Consider the following 16,198-nt stretch of genomic DNA (forward strand, 5'->3'; position numbering starts at 1 on the left):
AAGGACGAGCTCGGCTAGCGTCAGCCTTGTGTGGGAAAGCTGTGAGGCTGAAGAAAGAAATGTTTAACAATGTGAGGAACAATGTTTTGATTCTTTTTTTTTGTTGTATATACATTTTCATTTCATTATTGTCCTTATAGAATAACATGTTAACATAATTTATAGAGAAAAGAAGTAATTGTGCTGTCTCCGGCATTCTACTCTTCAACCCTCCAAAACTTCCATGCTTCCCTGTCACCACTTTGTCCATGAACTCCAACCAATTCTTCAACTCCTTCTATCCCATCAGCGTTGAGAAATTTTTCTTGGTCGATTTCATCTCCCCCAAAATCATCATCTTCTCCATTCTTGATCACTGCGGGCCATAAAACACCCACTCCATCACAACCTAGTGTAGTCTCGAATTTTTTGTAACCTTCAGTCTCCAATGTTTCCTCCAAGCGTGCCATTCTCTCATGTGTAGTATCCGGCTTCAGTAGTGTAATAGAGCACCCTCCCCCTCCAGCACCGGTAAGCTTAGTCCAGCCAATTCCTTCATGATCGACAAGTTCCCGGATGCGTTCCAGACGAGGGTGAGATACTCCCAAAGAAACTAGAAGTCCATGGTTGACTGTCATCAATTTTCCCAGGCTCTCAACGCACTCAAGATCCTTGCTATCGTACTCTGGATCTGAAATCATGGCCGCGGCTGATTGACCAACCATGTCAATAGCATTGAATATCGAATCTACAATAGCTGGGTGCTTCTGCTTCAACAAACCCACTTTAGCAACCTCATGAGCTGTAGATTTTGCCTGCTGTGTGTCTACAAGCAGTAGAGGGAGTTCTGGGAAATTCCTCAATGACTTCACAGTAGGTCCATCGGGAGATCTTTGATAAATCACAGCCTTTCCTTGCGTTGAAACTGTGTTATCGACCCCAGAGGGATTTCCATGTATGCACATTTCTCCCACAAATGCCCAACGGTTGATTCTCTCAAGTTGTAAGCTTGCCTCATTGGATGGTTGATCCGGATGTGGTCCAGATAATGTGCGAATCTGCAACAAAAGTGCGGACGAAAGACAGACAGATATCGAGGCACTACTACCAAGACCTGCACCAATTGGAATTGTTGAGCGAAGTGTATATAAACAGCCCGGGAATGATTGTGAGCCGAGTGATAAAAATATGTATAAAAAGGACGAGGCAGAGCTCTGGTGTATCTTTCGTATGGCGGGTGATTCCTCGGGAGAAATGTTCTCAAGATGTGGTTTCATGGCTGCGACCAATTCTGGATCTAAAGATGTGACCTGATCATAATAGTGCTTCTTCTTCGACGGATGCGAGAAGGTGCTCCACGGCAGGTCATCGATATTCCATGTATGTGAGAGATTAATGTCGGGAAAACGAAGGGAGATTGTGCGCTTCGATTTTGAAAGGGCTGTAACGAGAAGATATGATCGAAGTGAAATCGCGGCAGCAATCGCAGGCTATCTCTACTGTTAGTTTTCAAATAGCATATCTAGAGCAATGGCACCCACCTTTCCATGCACGACGGCGTGCTCTCCAAACACAATAACCTTTCCTGGAGCTGATACCATAAACGGTGGCATCATAGGAGAAGACTCTTTCCTAGTCAAAGGAGTCTTCCTTTCACCAGTACTCGAACCATTGCTCGAGCCATTGATAGTCGCTTTCTCCATATTCCCGCTGATTATAGCAACTCGATCGTTCTCGGTGTAGGTGCTGTCGCGCACAGAAATATGAAGAGTGGGTGAGGTCTAGGGACTTTGAGTGCTTTCAAAACTCGAGGGTGTAATTATAAAAAGTGATTTTGCAGTTGTACTCGAGCTTGATCGCGAATGTTGCTTTGTTTTGACGGTGACCGACGGTGACCGAAGGGTTCACCGGAGAACCTCCTTATAGTTATGCCTATCTTTGAATTCCGTAGTTGTGCCTGTCATTGTACTCCGTAGTTGAGCCTGCCATTCATTGCATTAGAATCAGGTCCCACATACACACAAGCAGGTCCAGCAGGAAATATGTGTTGAATATGTAGTGATGTTTTATTTGAATTGATTCAAGATCAAGAGGCAGATACAGATGCAATGCGGCGCGACAATGATTCACTTGTACAACAATAATAAAAGGGAACCAAGCGACAAATCAATGGTAAGACTTACATAATATAATACAGCAAGGTACGAAGGAGAAGAAGATGGACCAGTCAGCGAAAGGTCCATTATTGAACGCGACCTACTTCTAGATTGAAATCTAAGACCAAGCTCGCCAAGGTTCCTCTACCCAGGAGGAGCCATGGAGGAAATCTATTATTCTAGAAAAGAGAGAAACCCTTAAGGGTCGCTCGTGTCATTACGAAATCGAGGGAATCCAAGTATTGAGAAACGGTCCACGGTCCACGGTCCACGGTACTATCGACAGATTACCAGTACTAAAACGTTGTCCACCAATAGGATTCCATATAATCCAATCTTCGACCATTATATGAGGTAAGATGATAAGGTTTCCCCTGACAAGCTGGAATTGGTGGCTGTGCACATTAATTTAAGTCATTTGTACCTTTGACCCATAATATTAGACCAATTACTCATCAATATCTATCTGTCTAGGTATCTATCCTGGTTATCTACCTGTTGTACGCAGAATATGCAACTATCCCTCCTATATTACAATCTATTCTCAAGAACCCGCTTCAAACATCTAGTAACGGATCGTATTGCTCAGCTAATATTCCAGAGCGAAGCGAAGAAGCCTCCACGGCAGTGGCCAAGCGGAGCGTTATCTATGTTTTCATCTAGAGACCTCGTTAGACATTAACATCTACATTTGTATATATGTTCGTTTGTTTTCCTACGAATTGGTCAATATTTCATTATTCCTCGCATACAGTTGTTATAGTGTACACTTGAATTGATTGCTACATGAGATCAAGATGATCGTTGCATAGCTCTCTAGCACACTCACTATGCTATCTCGTCTCTATATCGGTCAATACAATCTGAATTTCCCCCTTTATGCTTCTCGCTCATTGAAAGTGTGTTTGTATACAGGAATCTACATCTGGAATGAGTTTGGGACATGAAATCGGGGATACTGTGATTCTTATATGTCTCGATTACTTCGTAGTCCTCACTTGAATGGTAAGACCATGCCAGTTCATTGATTATTAGACGATGCAGTGGTTTCATCGCGCCTTCCCCATACAATATCAAGTAACCACCATCCATAACCAATCATACCTACCTATTCCGCTATTAAGCCATGGTTCTCTCTTTTTCAGTCCAATCATTTACAGAATTATCAAGAATGTTTACAACCATCTTTTCCATTTTCTTCCTTGGCCTACTTTGAAATAAATATACTCCATGGGCTGGCCCAACTTCGCTTTCACCGTTGCTTCATGCGTCTCGAGTTCATCTTCTACAAATTCTTTACATTTCCTGAGGTCGGCAGAATCATCCTCCTTTCATCCTTTCCAGGCCTGGTAGATAGATTCTACTTCAGCTTTTAACAAATCCAGTCTCTGGTTATCATTGCTATTGCTTTACTCATTTTGATATTGTCGGCGGTTTCAGGCAATCGTTTCGACCTATCTGTTTTTGAGACCCTCTTACTGGCACTCGGATTGTGATAGCGATTCACTTCTCAAAGTTCAATCCTATGACTTTTTTCACGTTGGTCATCGCAATCATTCACTCAGAAAGGCACCCCCAGTGTCTTCTTTGAATTTTTATCTAATTAGATTCTATACTTCTGGTACAATCGGGCAACTTAACGAACCGAGCGACTATCAGAATTACACTGTCAAATATGCCAAAACCTTCAGGTGAGGGACCTAAGGCAAAGGTCTCAAATTCACGCAAAAGGCCAGCTCCCAAAGACCGTGATGAAAATGGTAAAATTATCGGTAGTATGACTTCCAAGGCATCGCGCAAACGTCGCTGTGCCCGAATAACCATGGCATCACTCCAAATTGACGATGAGAATGATGATCTGAGCCAGTTTACACCCAGTTTCGATGCTAATTCTCATTCGCATAATACTTGGGGCATCCCCTCCTCGGCAATGATTATAGCCCCCAAGCGCAAGCGTAAATTCGCCACGTCCAAACAACGACCAGGACTCGGCCGTAATCATGCAGCACGCAGTGCAGGTTTTTTCAACCGCTACCCAGAACTGTGCAGTCGTGAAGCTACACCTGAACCAGTGGAAATGAATAGTCCAAGTCGCTCTCCATTCCTGCGCTATCCTTTGGAAGTCCGTGAGCGAATCTATGGGTATTTTCTTCGTTCCCCAAACTCGATCCTCGTCAATTATGATTGGGAAGCTGTCGAACGCTGCCCCGGTTTTGTTGTCAAGAAGATATTGTTCATATGCAAACAGATCAGTGCAGAGGCTCTCTCATTCCTTTATAAAAACAATACCTTCCATGCGCTGCTCCGAGAGAACATTTCACGACTGCCTGCCTGGAGCATCCCAAGGATTACAACCAGCTATTTAAATTTGTTAAAAAATGTGGTTCTCGAATGTCCAAAAGATAATTGGAATATGGACTGGTATTACAAGGCAGCAGAAAGCATTGAAACTTTGGTAGTAGCGAAGTCAGTACTGAAAACTTTCACCATCGTGTTGACACCGCAGCAGGTAGGCTTCACTTCGACAGCTTTGGGATTTGAACATGCTCCTATAACTTTTGCGGATTTTCTTTGGGAAGATGGAGAGGTAATGAATGCTATTATGAAGTTGAGCTGCCAGAAATTAAGGATTGTTGTTAAGAAGAGTGATGGGAGGAGACTTGTTCTAGAGGTAGATATTCATCTCGCGACAACGAATGATCAGGAGGGCTGGTTCAAGGAAGATAAGGTATACCAGCTATCAAGACTTTCTTCGCAAACCAGAGTGAGAAAAGAACTGGCTGAATTAAAAGATAAATTTGAGCGGATCTTTCATGATGAGGAGAAAGCTATTGAGATGGGATGGTGCAGGGTGATGAATTCAGACGAAAGATTAGTCAACAATCAGCGTCGGCTATTTGAAGGGGCAGTAAGTGACGGGCGATCCCAACCTCGATTTGGCTCTGAAGGTTCTCCTTTATGAACAACATCCCAATCGCTCACCCTACGTCCTTGGAGGGATCTTCCTTGCTAGAGGTTGCATGACGGCAGTGCCCAGTATTTTTCGAAGGAAGGTAGATATTTTTTTTTCAACATTCTCAGTGCGAGTCGGCGCTATCTTCTTCCCGCTTTCATTACTTATTCTCATCTATGTCTTATCATATGATATCAAATACATGCAGGAAAGTCTTTGGATCATCTACCAAAAATTCAGCAACTCTTTCGTGGAGAGATTGTCGATCCACTATCAATAATCTATCATTTGCAGCTCGCCTGATTTCATATTTCCACATTCACAGCATTAATCTTCCCGGCGGATAGTTTTTGTTTGGCAATATGAGCTATCGTTTATTTCTCGAACTCATATGCATTTGCTCATTTTCACGCAAAGTTTCTTAGTAAACGAGAACCTGCAAAGTTTTGCTAGTATCTCGTGTGAAAAATTGGAATTTCAGAATAGCTGAAGAACGGAGGGATTTGGTGAGGTTTCCAGGATTGGGTTGGGGGCAGGGGATTCATATATTTTTATTCCTTTAGTACAGAATTCACATCAACTTACTCGGTGCAACAATGCGTGTATGCTGAACTGCAGTGCTTAGTTGTTCCTCCAGGAAAGCAATTCATGATCGGCGACGGTAATATAGTCTGATGATGCCAATTATCCGTTTAATAGAGAAAGAGAGCAAGCATACTGGGAGGAAAAAGCTAGATACTTCGTAAATCACATCAAGGTCTGAACAGATACAAATATAAAAAGTAAAACTTATAACATTATGGCAGCTTAGGTACTATAACCACGCAGAAACATATCTAGTGTTCATCGGTGCTTTCGTGGAGTCAATCAATCCAATCTAATCTAATTTAACCTAAGCTAGGTAGCTAGCCTTCAATTTTTGATCTACGTGTTAAACGTACTAACACCACGACTAAGAAAAGTGTAATAAGAAGTTTGGCGAGAAAGGTCGTCTATAATAAGGACATTTGTATGCATATATCATGAATAACTACCTATGTAGACTAATGTTGAGCGACAATTATAGGCCGAATGATCCGCGAATGGCACAATTGCAAATTAGCTGCTGTGCTACTGTATTCTGTTTGTGTGCATTGTAGTCTGGAGATGCGTGGGGATGCTAAACTACAGACTAAGAACGTACTTCAGAATTAATGTTCGGAGCATCCATTCACCCGTTGAGCTACCAAGCCCACATAGTTACACAAGTCATCTCAAAATATAAAAAAAGGTGAAATTTCTAGCGCTAATGATCACTATCGTAAGGCAGAGACATGATTCCCATTCCCTCTACCAATAACAAGGCAATAATGCTGTGATCCTCCGGACCATGAGACCACCTCCCATGCTTAATCGTGCAAATAATCGTTACAACACATATATATGTGTATCCACCACCACCGAAACGCCGTCCCGATGAGTTGAGTGAATCATTCCTTTACTGTGCAAGAGCACCACCACCTGGTGGACCCTTCGGTCCTTTATCCTCGGGACTTTGGCTTCCAGGAATTGGTGCAAGTGAAGTGCCCATACTTTCAGGTACTTTTATGCTTCCCGAAGGGGAAATTGTCCTGCCCACCAATTTCTCTCCCTTGACAACTTTGAAGGCTTCTTCTCTATCTAACGTCTCGTAGTCCACTAAAGCCTTTGCCAAGAGATCCAGTTCCTTACGCTTGGATTCGATGAGTTTAACAGCACGAAGACGAGCCTCCTCAATGACGCGTCTAACTTCAGACTCGACAAGCAGCTTGGTTCCAGCGGAGAGATGCTCGTAGTTTGTCATCAAGTCTACATTACCAAGCTCAGGTGACATTCCAAATCTAGTGACCATGTTATATGCAAGGCTTGTGGCAGTTTGGAGATCCTGTTCACAAAATTAGTATTCTTCCGCTTACTAAGAACCTTTAATACTAGTAACAAGTTGAGAAGACCTACGCTAGAAACTCCACTAGTGACCTTTGTGGGGCCATATTTGATTTCTTCTGCCACTTTACCTCCCATACAGACGTCAAGCCTGCTCTCATACTCATCCAACGTCATTGAGTACTTATCCATTGCTGGCAAATGGAAAGTTATACCAAGAGCACTGCCTCGGGGCATAATCGTAACCTTGTGCAAGGGATCTGTTCCTGGGGTGAACATGAGAACGAGGGCATGCCCTGCTTCATGATAGGCTGTCATCTCCTTTTCCTTCTGGGAAATGACCATGCTCCTTTTTTCCGCGCCCATCATTATTTTGTCCTTTGCCCATTCGAAATCCAACATAGATACCGCTTTTGCTTTCGCTCTACTGGCATGCACAGCAGCTTGGTTGATGACATTCTCAAGTTCCGCGCCAGAAAATCCTGGCGTACCAGAAGCAAGTGTTTCAATGTTGACATCAGGAGAAGCAATGATCTTTTGCATGTGATGCTTCAAGATCGCCAATCGACCACGCACATCTGGTAGTCCAACGACGACATTTCGATCAAATCTGCCCGGTCGTGTAAGAGCCTTATCTAGCAATTCTGGGAAATTAGTAGCAGCCAAAATTATTACGCCATTGTTTTGTGCAAACCCATCTAGTTCAGTAAGTAGCTGATTGAGGGTTTGCTTGGAATATGCGGCATCCCGAGCATTTCGTTTGCCTCCTATAGCATCCAGTTCATCGATGAATATGATGGCTGGTGATTTGCCTTTCGCAGCAGTGAAAAGTTCTCGAACTCGCTTTGCACCAACTCCAACATATATTTCATCGAATTCACTACCAGACATAAAGAAAAATGGAACGCCGGCCTCGCCAGCAACCGCACGGGCCAATAAAGTTTTACCAGTTCCAGGAGGGCCAACGAGCAAGACACCCTTTGGAAGTTTTCCACCGAGCGTCGAGAACTTCTCCGGATTCTTCAAGAAATCTACGAGTTCTTGAAGTTCGTCCTTTGCTTCGTCACAACCATGAACATCCGTGAATCTGACATTTTGGTGTTCAGCCTTGGCCTCGTTATCGGCTTTCGCCCCTCCCGGTCTTCTGGCGACGATCGAATTGAAGCCTTCAATCATCATAGCAACAACGACCAGACTGATATACGTGAAAAGTGCAAAGTAAAGAGCGAATTTGACCCATTTGAAAATAGTGTTTCCCATGGTTTCATCAACAACAACATGCATAGGGGAGTTTTTGTCGCCAGAACCAGATGCTTGACCGCGAGATATAGCAATATTACCTCCTCGAGAAGTAGCAGCGACTGCTTGACCAAGAGCCTGCAATTGCGCGTTGCCGATATTTCCTGTTTGTCCGGAAGGATTTGCCATGCCGCCGTTCATCTGTCCCAACATACCTAGAGCTCTATGATATGCACCTTCACAAGCAGAATTTGATGCGAAATGACCAGTTTGATACCTGTCGGCAATGATGGCTGGCATATTTGCCTTCAATAGCGCTTGGTAGAGAGCATTCTGAGCCGTGGCACTAGTAGGATTCTTGTTTGCAGTTTCTTCCAAGTGAGAGAGTAAATTGTGTGATGTGCTACCACCGAAGAGAGATCTTCGCTGAGATTCGATGGGTTTGGTAAATGGCATCGACTGCCGTGGTCGCAGAGATGAAGACGTGGATATTTGACGGCAACGAGTCATGGCCAGAATAGATGAAGATGGAGTCAATGGATTCGCAGTAGAGATACGTTTTGGAACCGAGATAAATGCATGTCGAAGGCCTGGGGACATTGAGTCCATTCGTGCGCTGAAAGGTGGCACAGGAATCGATGTAGTCGAAAGCTGCGACAGCATTAGTTAGGCCATTTAAAAGAGATAAGATGTTTGTTTCTACGAACCATTCGCACCGATGGAAGGATCATCTTCGCAAATTGGTTTTCCGGTGCCTTCCGAACTAGAAGCCTCAAAGATGTAGCCATCGTGGAAAACCCATGAGTTGGTGTTGCCATGACTGGCAGAACCAAATAGAATTAGATTATAAACACCTCCTGTCAACCACCACCAAGTGAATTCTCTTAAGTATTTCTCCTTGCAAAATTGGTTGACTGTATCAATATTTCGTCGGCAGAGTCTAAGAAATGAAGTTTTGTTGAGCCTCGATCTCGAGGACGTCTTGATTGTTGATGCCAAACTGGAACACCGAAGGCAAACTTGTAAATCACTTCTCGTAGTGCATCATGGAAGAAGGCTGAGACCGCCGCTTATTAATTTCCTAAGCCTGTTTTGGATTAGCGCTAAATGCAACCCACCAATCTAGATCTTGTTCGACTACTACCACGTGTTTGTCAGAATAGCGCCTTCAAACTACTACCTACTGGTATGTAACAATCTACTAATAAGGGGGAATCTAGAATATATGTTACGGATACCCATCGTTTACTGTTGAGACATCGCTTCAGGAAATGTATCAGGGCCAATGTTCAAGGAAAGTGAGTGTGCAGGAAGTCAAGGACTCATACAGCCTGCCGACCTTTCACCTACATAAGCCTAATAAAGTCCTGAAAGACTCCTCGCCCGGATCGAATTTTTGCCAGTTGAGTTTCTTGTCGTAAATACACCCGATTCAAACTTCGTCTTTAATCACAAGCGAGAGAAAAGCAAGCAGGGTCAATGAAGTCCAGATATAGGTGATATTATACTATTCATTTAGCTATTTACTACTACTATAAATACACACAAGGCTTCCCATTCCAAATTGAATACCATATCCAATTCTGATTCCCATGTCCAAAACCAATAAACATTTAAATAAGTATTGATACAGACGGCAAAACCGGCCTTGATCACCAGCCTCTATGCACAAAGAGCACGGTACGCTTCCAGATGCGCGAGTATATAACATAAAGGAAATAACCTCGTTGAACTCGTGGCGCCATAATATCACCTCCTCATTATGTACCCTCTCTCCATATTCCTCCCCTCCCGGCCAATATTAGATCCGGCTTTATCTGTACGCAAAACCGGACGGAAACTACTATGAAACAAGAAAAGTAATGAAACAAAGAAAAAGTATGTGAAAATGCTGCGACAAGCTGATTATTCCGAAAGTGAGAGCTGGAATGTCTGGCTGACGGATGAGATGCATTCGTGAATGTCGTTAATGTACTAGGTATATCGCGGATAGACTCGGAGAAGTGAAAACTTTTTTGTTGATGAAACGGAACAAACTGCAGTCCTGTGTGCCTCAGTCCTTGGGTATACGACGTCTTATTAATGATACAATCGCTAAAGAGAGTTTCGAAACGAGCGTGTTGTTTGACTGTTCAGTGTTGTTACAAATTCTCAATGCGAGCACTGGGCATTTGTAATGATGGATCATCAAATGTTTCGAGCTTGTGCCATGGATCGCTGAAGACAGTAACCTGAGGATACATTGACACATGGCTGATCACTTCAGGTTGCTGGTAAGGAGTGCTCTCATACCACTGGCCATGCTCGGGAGGTTGTGGATATTGGTGTTGCAATTGATGCTGCACTTGTGGGACTGGTGATGGAATCGATTGAGGTGTTGGCACGTGCTGCTGGTAATGAATCATTGGCTGTGGTTCAGTTGGCGACTGGCCGTGAATAGCGTATGTAGGAACGTGAACCGAGTGCTGAGTGTGTGTATAGTAAGGTTCTTGGGAGACTGGGCTGGCGCGGGAGTGAGAAGAGTAACTACCGGGGCTGCTTTGTAGTATCTCCTGAGGGTGTCTCTCCATGGAATGTCGAGGAATGTGGTACGTTTGAATTGGAGCAGGGTTGGTGTTCAAAGTTGCGACTCCTGGGTTGTTCTGCTCAGGAACATAATAAGAAGCGTGCTGGAGACTAGGCTGTCTTTGCATAACGTGATGGTGCTGATCTGGAATAGGACCGTATGCCTGAGGACCTCCCGACAGGCTGTGTCTGTGGGCATAGGCTTGTGGCATGGGGTAGCCATCAATCTGTTGATGTTGTCCAAAATCCGCAAATGAGTGTGCTCTATGCATCTGATGTGCATGTGGAACACCTGGGACTGTTAGGTGTTGAGGCCACTGAATTTGACTAGAGTGATGTTGAGGAGTGGTTGGCGATTCCCCGCTGTCAGAATCAGATGTCTCGCCGTCATCAAGCTCTGATGAATGGATGCCACGCTGATGCGAACGTCTCTGATGCTTGACCATAGTAGTCTTTCTACAAAAGCTATTGCATGTTAGTGCTGATCAAACTACAATTTCTCTGTTGCACAAACCTCTTCAAGCAGCCATCGTGTGCGCATTTGTAAGGTCTCTTGCCTGTGTGAATACGTCTATGACGGGCAAGACTAGATGACTATGTGATAACATTAGCAATAGTCTCGTCGACTTTTCTTTGTATTTCTTACATCAGAAAATCGTTTGCCACAGCCAATGTGTTGACATTGATGAGGCTTTTCACCAGTATGTGTACGGATGTGTACGGTCAAGGCACTTCTTTGAATGAAGCTTTTCCCGCATCCTGGAGTTACGCATGAGTAGGGTCTCTCATTTGTATGTATGCGATAGTGACGTTGAAGGTCAGATTTTCTGTTGAAGCTCTACGTTTACTGTCAGCTGACGTTGTATTCATTGCATTGGTAGTTCGTACCTTGGTGCATGTTTTCCAATCGCATTGAAAGGGGCGTGCGTTTTGCTCGTTCTCGACTAGCTCCATGACGTCCATTATGTATTCCTAGATTCTATCTATCGAAGTTGAAGTATTAAGTCTCAAGAGAGAGCTGTTCAGTTGTGGTCCGATGTTGTGAAATCTGATCGAGTAGTGGACTGAGAATTTGATATAAAAGAAAAGCAAGTGTTGTGGTTTGGTTGCTTGATATGCAAGTGATGTCGATTAGAAACCCAATGGGAGAATCTTGTAAGATACAAAGCGTCCAGCGCAATAGCGTTGAGCGAGAGTGATATTGGCGATCTGACTTGGAGAAGGCCCTGGCAAGAAAGTATTATGAAAGGAGAGCTACGATGGTTCTCGTAAACTGTGTACGAGAATAGCACGAAACTTTCAAGGAGATCTGAGGAAGTCAGAGAATTGAAGACTGGATGAGTTTGATGAAGTATCGATGTGAGCAGGAGGAGTTCATATACATACTTTTTTTGGATGCGGGATATGGACTGGAGCTTGTTAATCATCCACCCAAACACGGAATGGTGGGGCGCACGAGCAATAGAGGGAAACTGTGAACGTGGTAAGGAGGCTAAAGTTGAGGTTCCTGGATCTAGCTCTAGCTTGTGCTGTGTCGGGTCATGCGAGTGGCTGGACAAGGTGTGAAAAAATAAGGGTTCTCGGCAGGTAGACTTGACTAACTGGCGAAAATATGGTCTGGTTGTTTCGACGTCAAAGTGTCTCTGAAGTAGTGTGGATATGTTAAAGTTGCGAAACAAGGACCATTCTTGAAGTAGAATCGTCGGGAATTCAAAGGCGGCCGAGATCGACGACTTTAGTTTTCTGGGGGAGTTGAGAAGGATGATGGTTGTAAGAGTGATTCTTGAATGTGGATTCAGAAGAAAGATGCAAGATATGGATGTCCAGCTTGTTGTAGTGGGAAGATGCTTGCCGGTTCAAAGCTTTTTAAGGTAGAGAATCTAGAGATAGCATGGCGCCTTGATAAGATATGAGATGCTTTATAGCTCGAAGGCAAGATTGCGTTCAAGATATTAGACTTTTTTTCTGACTCGTACGGCAGGTATCTGCAATACAGTGGACAGTGAATGAATGGAATTCTCGTGAGTAAATACCTCTTTCCCCACGAAGAAGAAAGTGCAAGGTAACGAGGGACCCCAGTAGGATATGCGAGGATGATATTGTATACCAGGTAGGCAGTCAATCAACATTAACCAACAATGAGGTAGGGCAGTCAGGGCCTCCCTCGATTTCCAATTGTCGATGAAGCAATCCAAGAAGGATAGCAATATGGGTACAGTACATATGAATGGACGGATCAATAGGTATGCAAGGAAAGCAGTGGATGCAATATCGATCTCAAGAGACAAGTGAGATTTTCACATCCGAATGAATTATCCTTGACTCTTGAGATGATAGTTGGCCCTCTTCCCTCTTTTGTCTAATGATAATCCGATCGGTAGTCGAACGAGTTGATGAAAAATGTGGAATTGAAGATTTTAAGTTATAACAATAATAAGTTGATGGAAGTGGAGTCCAATCATCATTGTTGCTTTCTCTCTTACATGATAATAAATCGTAGAATGAACGGTTTTGTCTTCTTTTTTTCTTTTCCTGTTGCTTTTTTCTGCTTCCCGTTTCTTATTGCTTGTCGTATGTAAACTTCTTCCTTTCTTTCGTTTTTCCTCTTCGTTCGATACAAATCATCTCCATCTCTCTGAGTAACAGTTAGAAAAGTGGAAGTAACCAAAACATTGCATTCCGTAAAGTACCTACGTATTCTACTCATGGTGTTTGTTTTGGGCTTACTGATACAGCAAATTGTAAAGGAATTAAAGGCAGACTATTCTCCTTTGAGGCGAAGATTTAGATATTAGCCGTTCACTAATAAACCATTCCGTCCTGCAGTCTGCAGCAAGTCTGCATCAGAATCCATACATGGGGCTCTTGAGCAGCATCATATCATTGGACTGATGAAGAACTGGCTGGGACCAGGAGGCTTCTTTTTGAAGTTGGAGATATAGGGAAAAGAACAAGGTTGGTTGTTCGACAAGGATAAATAGTGGGATTTTCAGGTCCCTTTTCCGCTTTTCGCTTTCTGCCGCATTTTCTTCTGGACTGACTAGTACCCAAGGAGTACAAGTATCCAGGTAGCTAGTACTCTATAAAGCCATATTAGTCTTTTATACTACTCTGTATTAACTAGACCCCAAAGCTGTCGCGTTATAGAATTTATATTCTTCTATTTATTCGCTTCGGATATACATACACGGTTAGAGATTTATATATAGTAGTTTACCATACATGTACCTATCATATACCTGATATGCTGAAAGGAAGTTTAGTTGACTGACTGGATATCTGGTCGTATTATATCAAGGTTTTAGTGTCGGACAGATTTTCTGGAATGGTATGAGAAAGGAGAGACCTGAGTAGTCAGTTAGTTACGCTTTACGATTCATATATACCTCTTTCTATACATATACCACCGAGGAGACATTATCGACCACTCCATAAATATGACATAACTCAATCGAAACTCGGATGTGCTCGTATAGTATAATAAGAAGATTTAGGTTATATAATAGAAACTCTGGGAATTATAAACGGATTTCTGAGTTTTGCATCTATCTCGATATGAGTGTAGTCGATAAGAGAGAAAGATTTTGCTGTGTATGTCAGCTGGAAGTAGCAGTAACTATTTTGAAGGCTTGCTTGTCAGCTCGTCCAAGTAGATAGTTCTAGCCACAGCTTTCTCTGATAGACAAAAATAGGTATTGTGTACTTCATCTTTTGGAAATTGTTTATGGACGAAGCTCCGAAGGGGGAGGCAGGAGACCTTGTCGCTTGTAGTCACCCATAGTCTTTCCCATGCAAGGATATTTCGCCCAAGATAGCTCCTCAACCGCATGCATGGGTTTGACTAGCATAAAGTGTGGTGGAGTCATCACGTTACAGTGAAAACAAAATTTCTCAAGGGGAAACCATGATTCTCCATCATACCGGATCTCGCAACAGCCCAGACTATCCAGTAAGAGATATTCCAGTGCGCCTCAATATGTCCTGCTAAGCCCCAGGGTAATTTCATGGCTAGATGTCGTTCCACTGATGATGTTGAAATGACTCTCGTTGTAATGTCGAATTCTTGAAAAGATTGCAAATACTTGAATACCGACCGGTGTTTGACCGGGCAATTTAGCACTTATCGATTAATGACGCCTATTGACCTTAGACCTTAGAGGGGATTAACTTCACTCTATTGACTCGAGTCTTTAACATTCACGTTACTTCGAAACCATGAGACGTCGGAGATAGAAGTCACAGGATTAAGGACACAAACTCCTAACTCTCCGAACAATTCTGATGCCAGCTTTTTCGGAGCAATTTTGTCATGCTATCTATCTCCAATAATAATGATGAAATTGGGTTCCCTTTTCGGCCGTTAGAGAGATATAATAGGATTGTTATACATCCAAATTCAGACAGAAATATCAATTAATACTACGAAAAGGTACTAGAATCAAATGCTGTTGATGGCTAACAAGAGCTAGAACCCAGACGCTCCCTTGTAATTTCAACGAGATACTTTACTAGCATAGTAGCATAGCTGGCTGTATTATCTTTTTGATATTCATTCCTTGAAGCGAATCCGCATCGTGATTGATGACCTAACCCACGAGCAACGATGTAAAGAGTAGAAACGTTCGAACGATCTGACTAATTCTTTAACCTCGAAAATTTAGATATACACACGCACTACAATTAGTGGCATCTAAAGTTTATCGTTGATAAGATTGTAGTGTTGCTCTAGAAAGAAGAAATCCATTTGATAATGAAATCATGACTGATTTGAGTTTTTGAAAATTTACGGTGGCAGATATCCTGGTTGAACTCATTCTTGATTGGGATTTTCGAAGGACATTTTGAACCATTCGGCATCGTTCAATCTCCCTTGTCTCACGGATGCGTGCCGTCCACACGACTTCATAAAACCTTGTTCCCTCGCGATTACAGGGAATAAGGTGAGAGGTAGTAAAAATAGTGTCCGGAGTGTGGACTACGAGTAGAGTTAGCAGCAAAAGCTTAGAAAAAACAGTTTGGTTTTCGTTTTAGTTTTGAAAATAAAATAAAAATTATACGAGTACCTAGGTACTTGATGAACAATTCGTTTAAGCTTGATATTGTAGGAACCACAGAAGGAAGGAAGTATAGAGGGCTTGGAACTCTTGAGATGCAGCCAGTAGTAATACAAGCTTCAAAGAGAAGAGTCTGTGGACATATATTATACAGTTATACAATCATACAATTAGGCGAATGAAATGTCGTTTACCACAAGATAGCTAGACAAAGTGAAATTTCTAAGTTGCAGCGTCTACCTAGGTATTTGAGGAGACAATTCTTCCATTGCTGAATTTTATACTTCAATGTCGACCTCTTGACTGAAACCAGGTAAATTCATCATACATATAGATGATTTTTTGAAAAT

At 42.8% G+C, this 16,198-nt stretch overlaps 4 protein-coding genes across 4 annotated transcripts; 1 reads left to right on the forward strand and 3 right to left on the reverse strand.

Annotated features, from left to right (window-relative positions):
• Window positions 1-197: 197 nt before the first annotated feature.
• Window positions 198-2,100, reverse strand: EAE98_001069 (uncharacterized protein; the record flags this gene model as incomplete). Its single annotated transcript, XM_038948686.1, has 2 exons — window positions 1,521-2,100; window positions 198-1,469 (listed from the first exon to the last, which is right to left on the reverse strand). The coding sequence occupies exons 1-2, from the start codon at window positions 1,680-1,682 to the stop codon at window positions 198-200; spliced, it is 1,434 nt and encodes a 477-aa protein (XP_038814952.1). The 5' UTR covers window positions 1,683-2,100.
• A 1,710-nt stretch (window positions 2,101-3,810) lies between these two features.
• On the forward strand, window positions 3,811-5,097 carry EAE98_001070 (uncharacterized protein; the record flags this gene model as incomplete). The annotated part of the gene is made up of 1 exon (XM_038948687.1): window positions 3,811-5,097. One exon carries the CDS (start codon window positions 3,811-3,813, stop codon window positions 5,095-5,097), a length of 1,287 nt encoding a protein of 428 aa, XP_038814953.1.
• A 1,468-nt stretch (window positions 5,098-6,565) lies between these two features.
• On the reverse strand, window positions 6,566-9,047 carry EAE98_001071 (uncharacterized protein; the record flags this gene model as incomplete). Its single annotated transcript, XM_038948688.1, has 3 exons — window positions 6,566-6,991; window positions 7,063-8,880; window positions 8,937-9,047. The coding sequence occupies 3 exons, from the start codon at window positions 9,045-9,047 to the stop codon at window positions 6,566-6,568; spliced, it is 2,355 nt and encodes a 784-aa protein (XP_038814954.1).
• A 669-nt stretch (window positions 9,048-9,716) lies between these two features.
• Window positions 9,717-12,136, reverse strand: EAE98_001072 (uncharacterized protein). The gene is made up of 4 exons (XM_038948689.1): window positions 11,683-12,136; window positions 11,441-11,632; window positions 11,309-11,388; window positions 9,717-11,259 (listed from the first exon to the last, which is right to left on the reverse strand). The coding sequence occupies exons 1-4, from the start codon at window positions 11,755-11,757 to the stop codon at window positions 10,371-10,373; spliced, it is 1,236 nt and encodes a 411-aa protein (XP_038814955.1). The 5' UTR covers window positions 11,758-12,136; the 3' UTR covers window positions 9,717-10,370.
• Window positions 12,137-16,198: the final 4,062 nt, after the last annotated feature.

Source organism: Botrytis deweyae (genome assembly GCF_014898535.1).
Source record: "Botrytis deweyae strain B1 chromosome Unknown BDEW_002, whole genome shotgun sequence".
NCBI lineage: Eukaryota > Fungi > Ascomycota > Leotiomycetes > Helotiales > Sclerotiniaceae > Botrytis > Botrytis deweyae.

Bases quoted from the DNA above. Each gene is read 5' to 3' on its own strand.
- EAE98_001072 (XM_038948689.1), bottom strand. From the start codon at position 11,757: ATGGACGTCATGGAGCTAGTCGAGAACGAGCAAAACGCACGCCCCTTT. The intron at 11,633-11,682 runs GTACGAACTACC...CAGTAAACGTAG, and splicing joins ATTGGAAAACATGCACCAAG to AGCTTCAACAGAAAATCTGA. The intron at 11,260-11,308 runs GTTTGTGCAACA...AACATGCAATAG, and splicing joins CACGATGGCTGCTTGAAGAG to CTTTTGTAGAAAGACTACTA.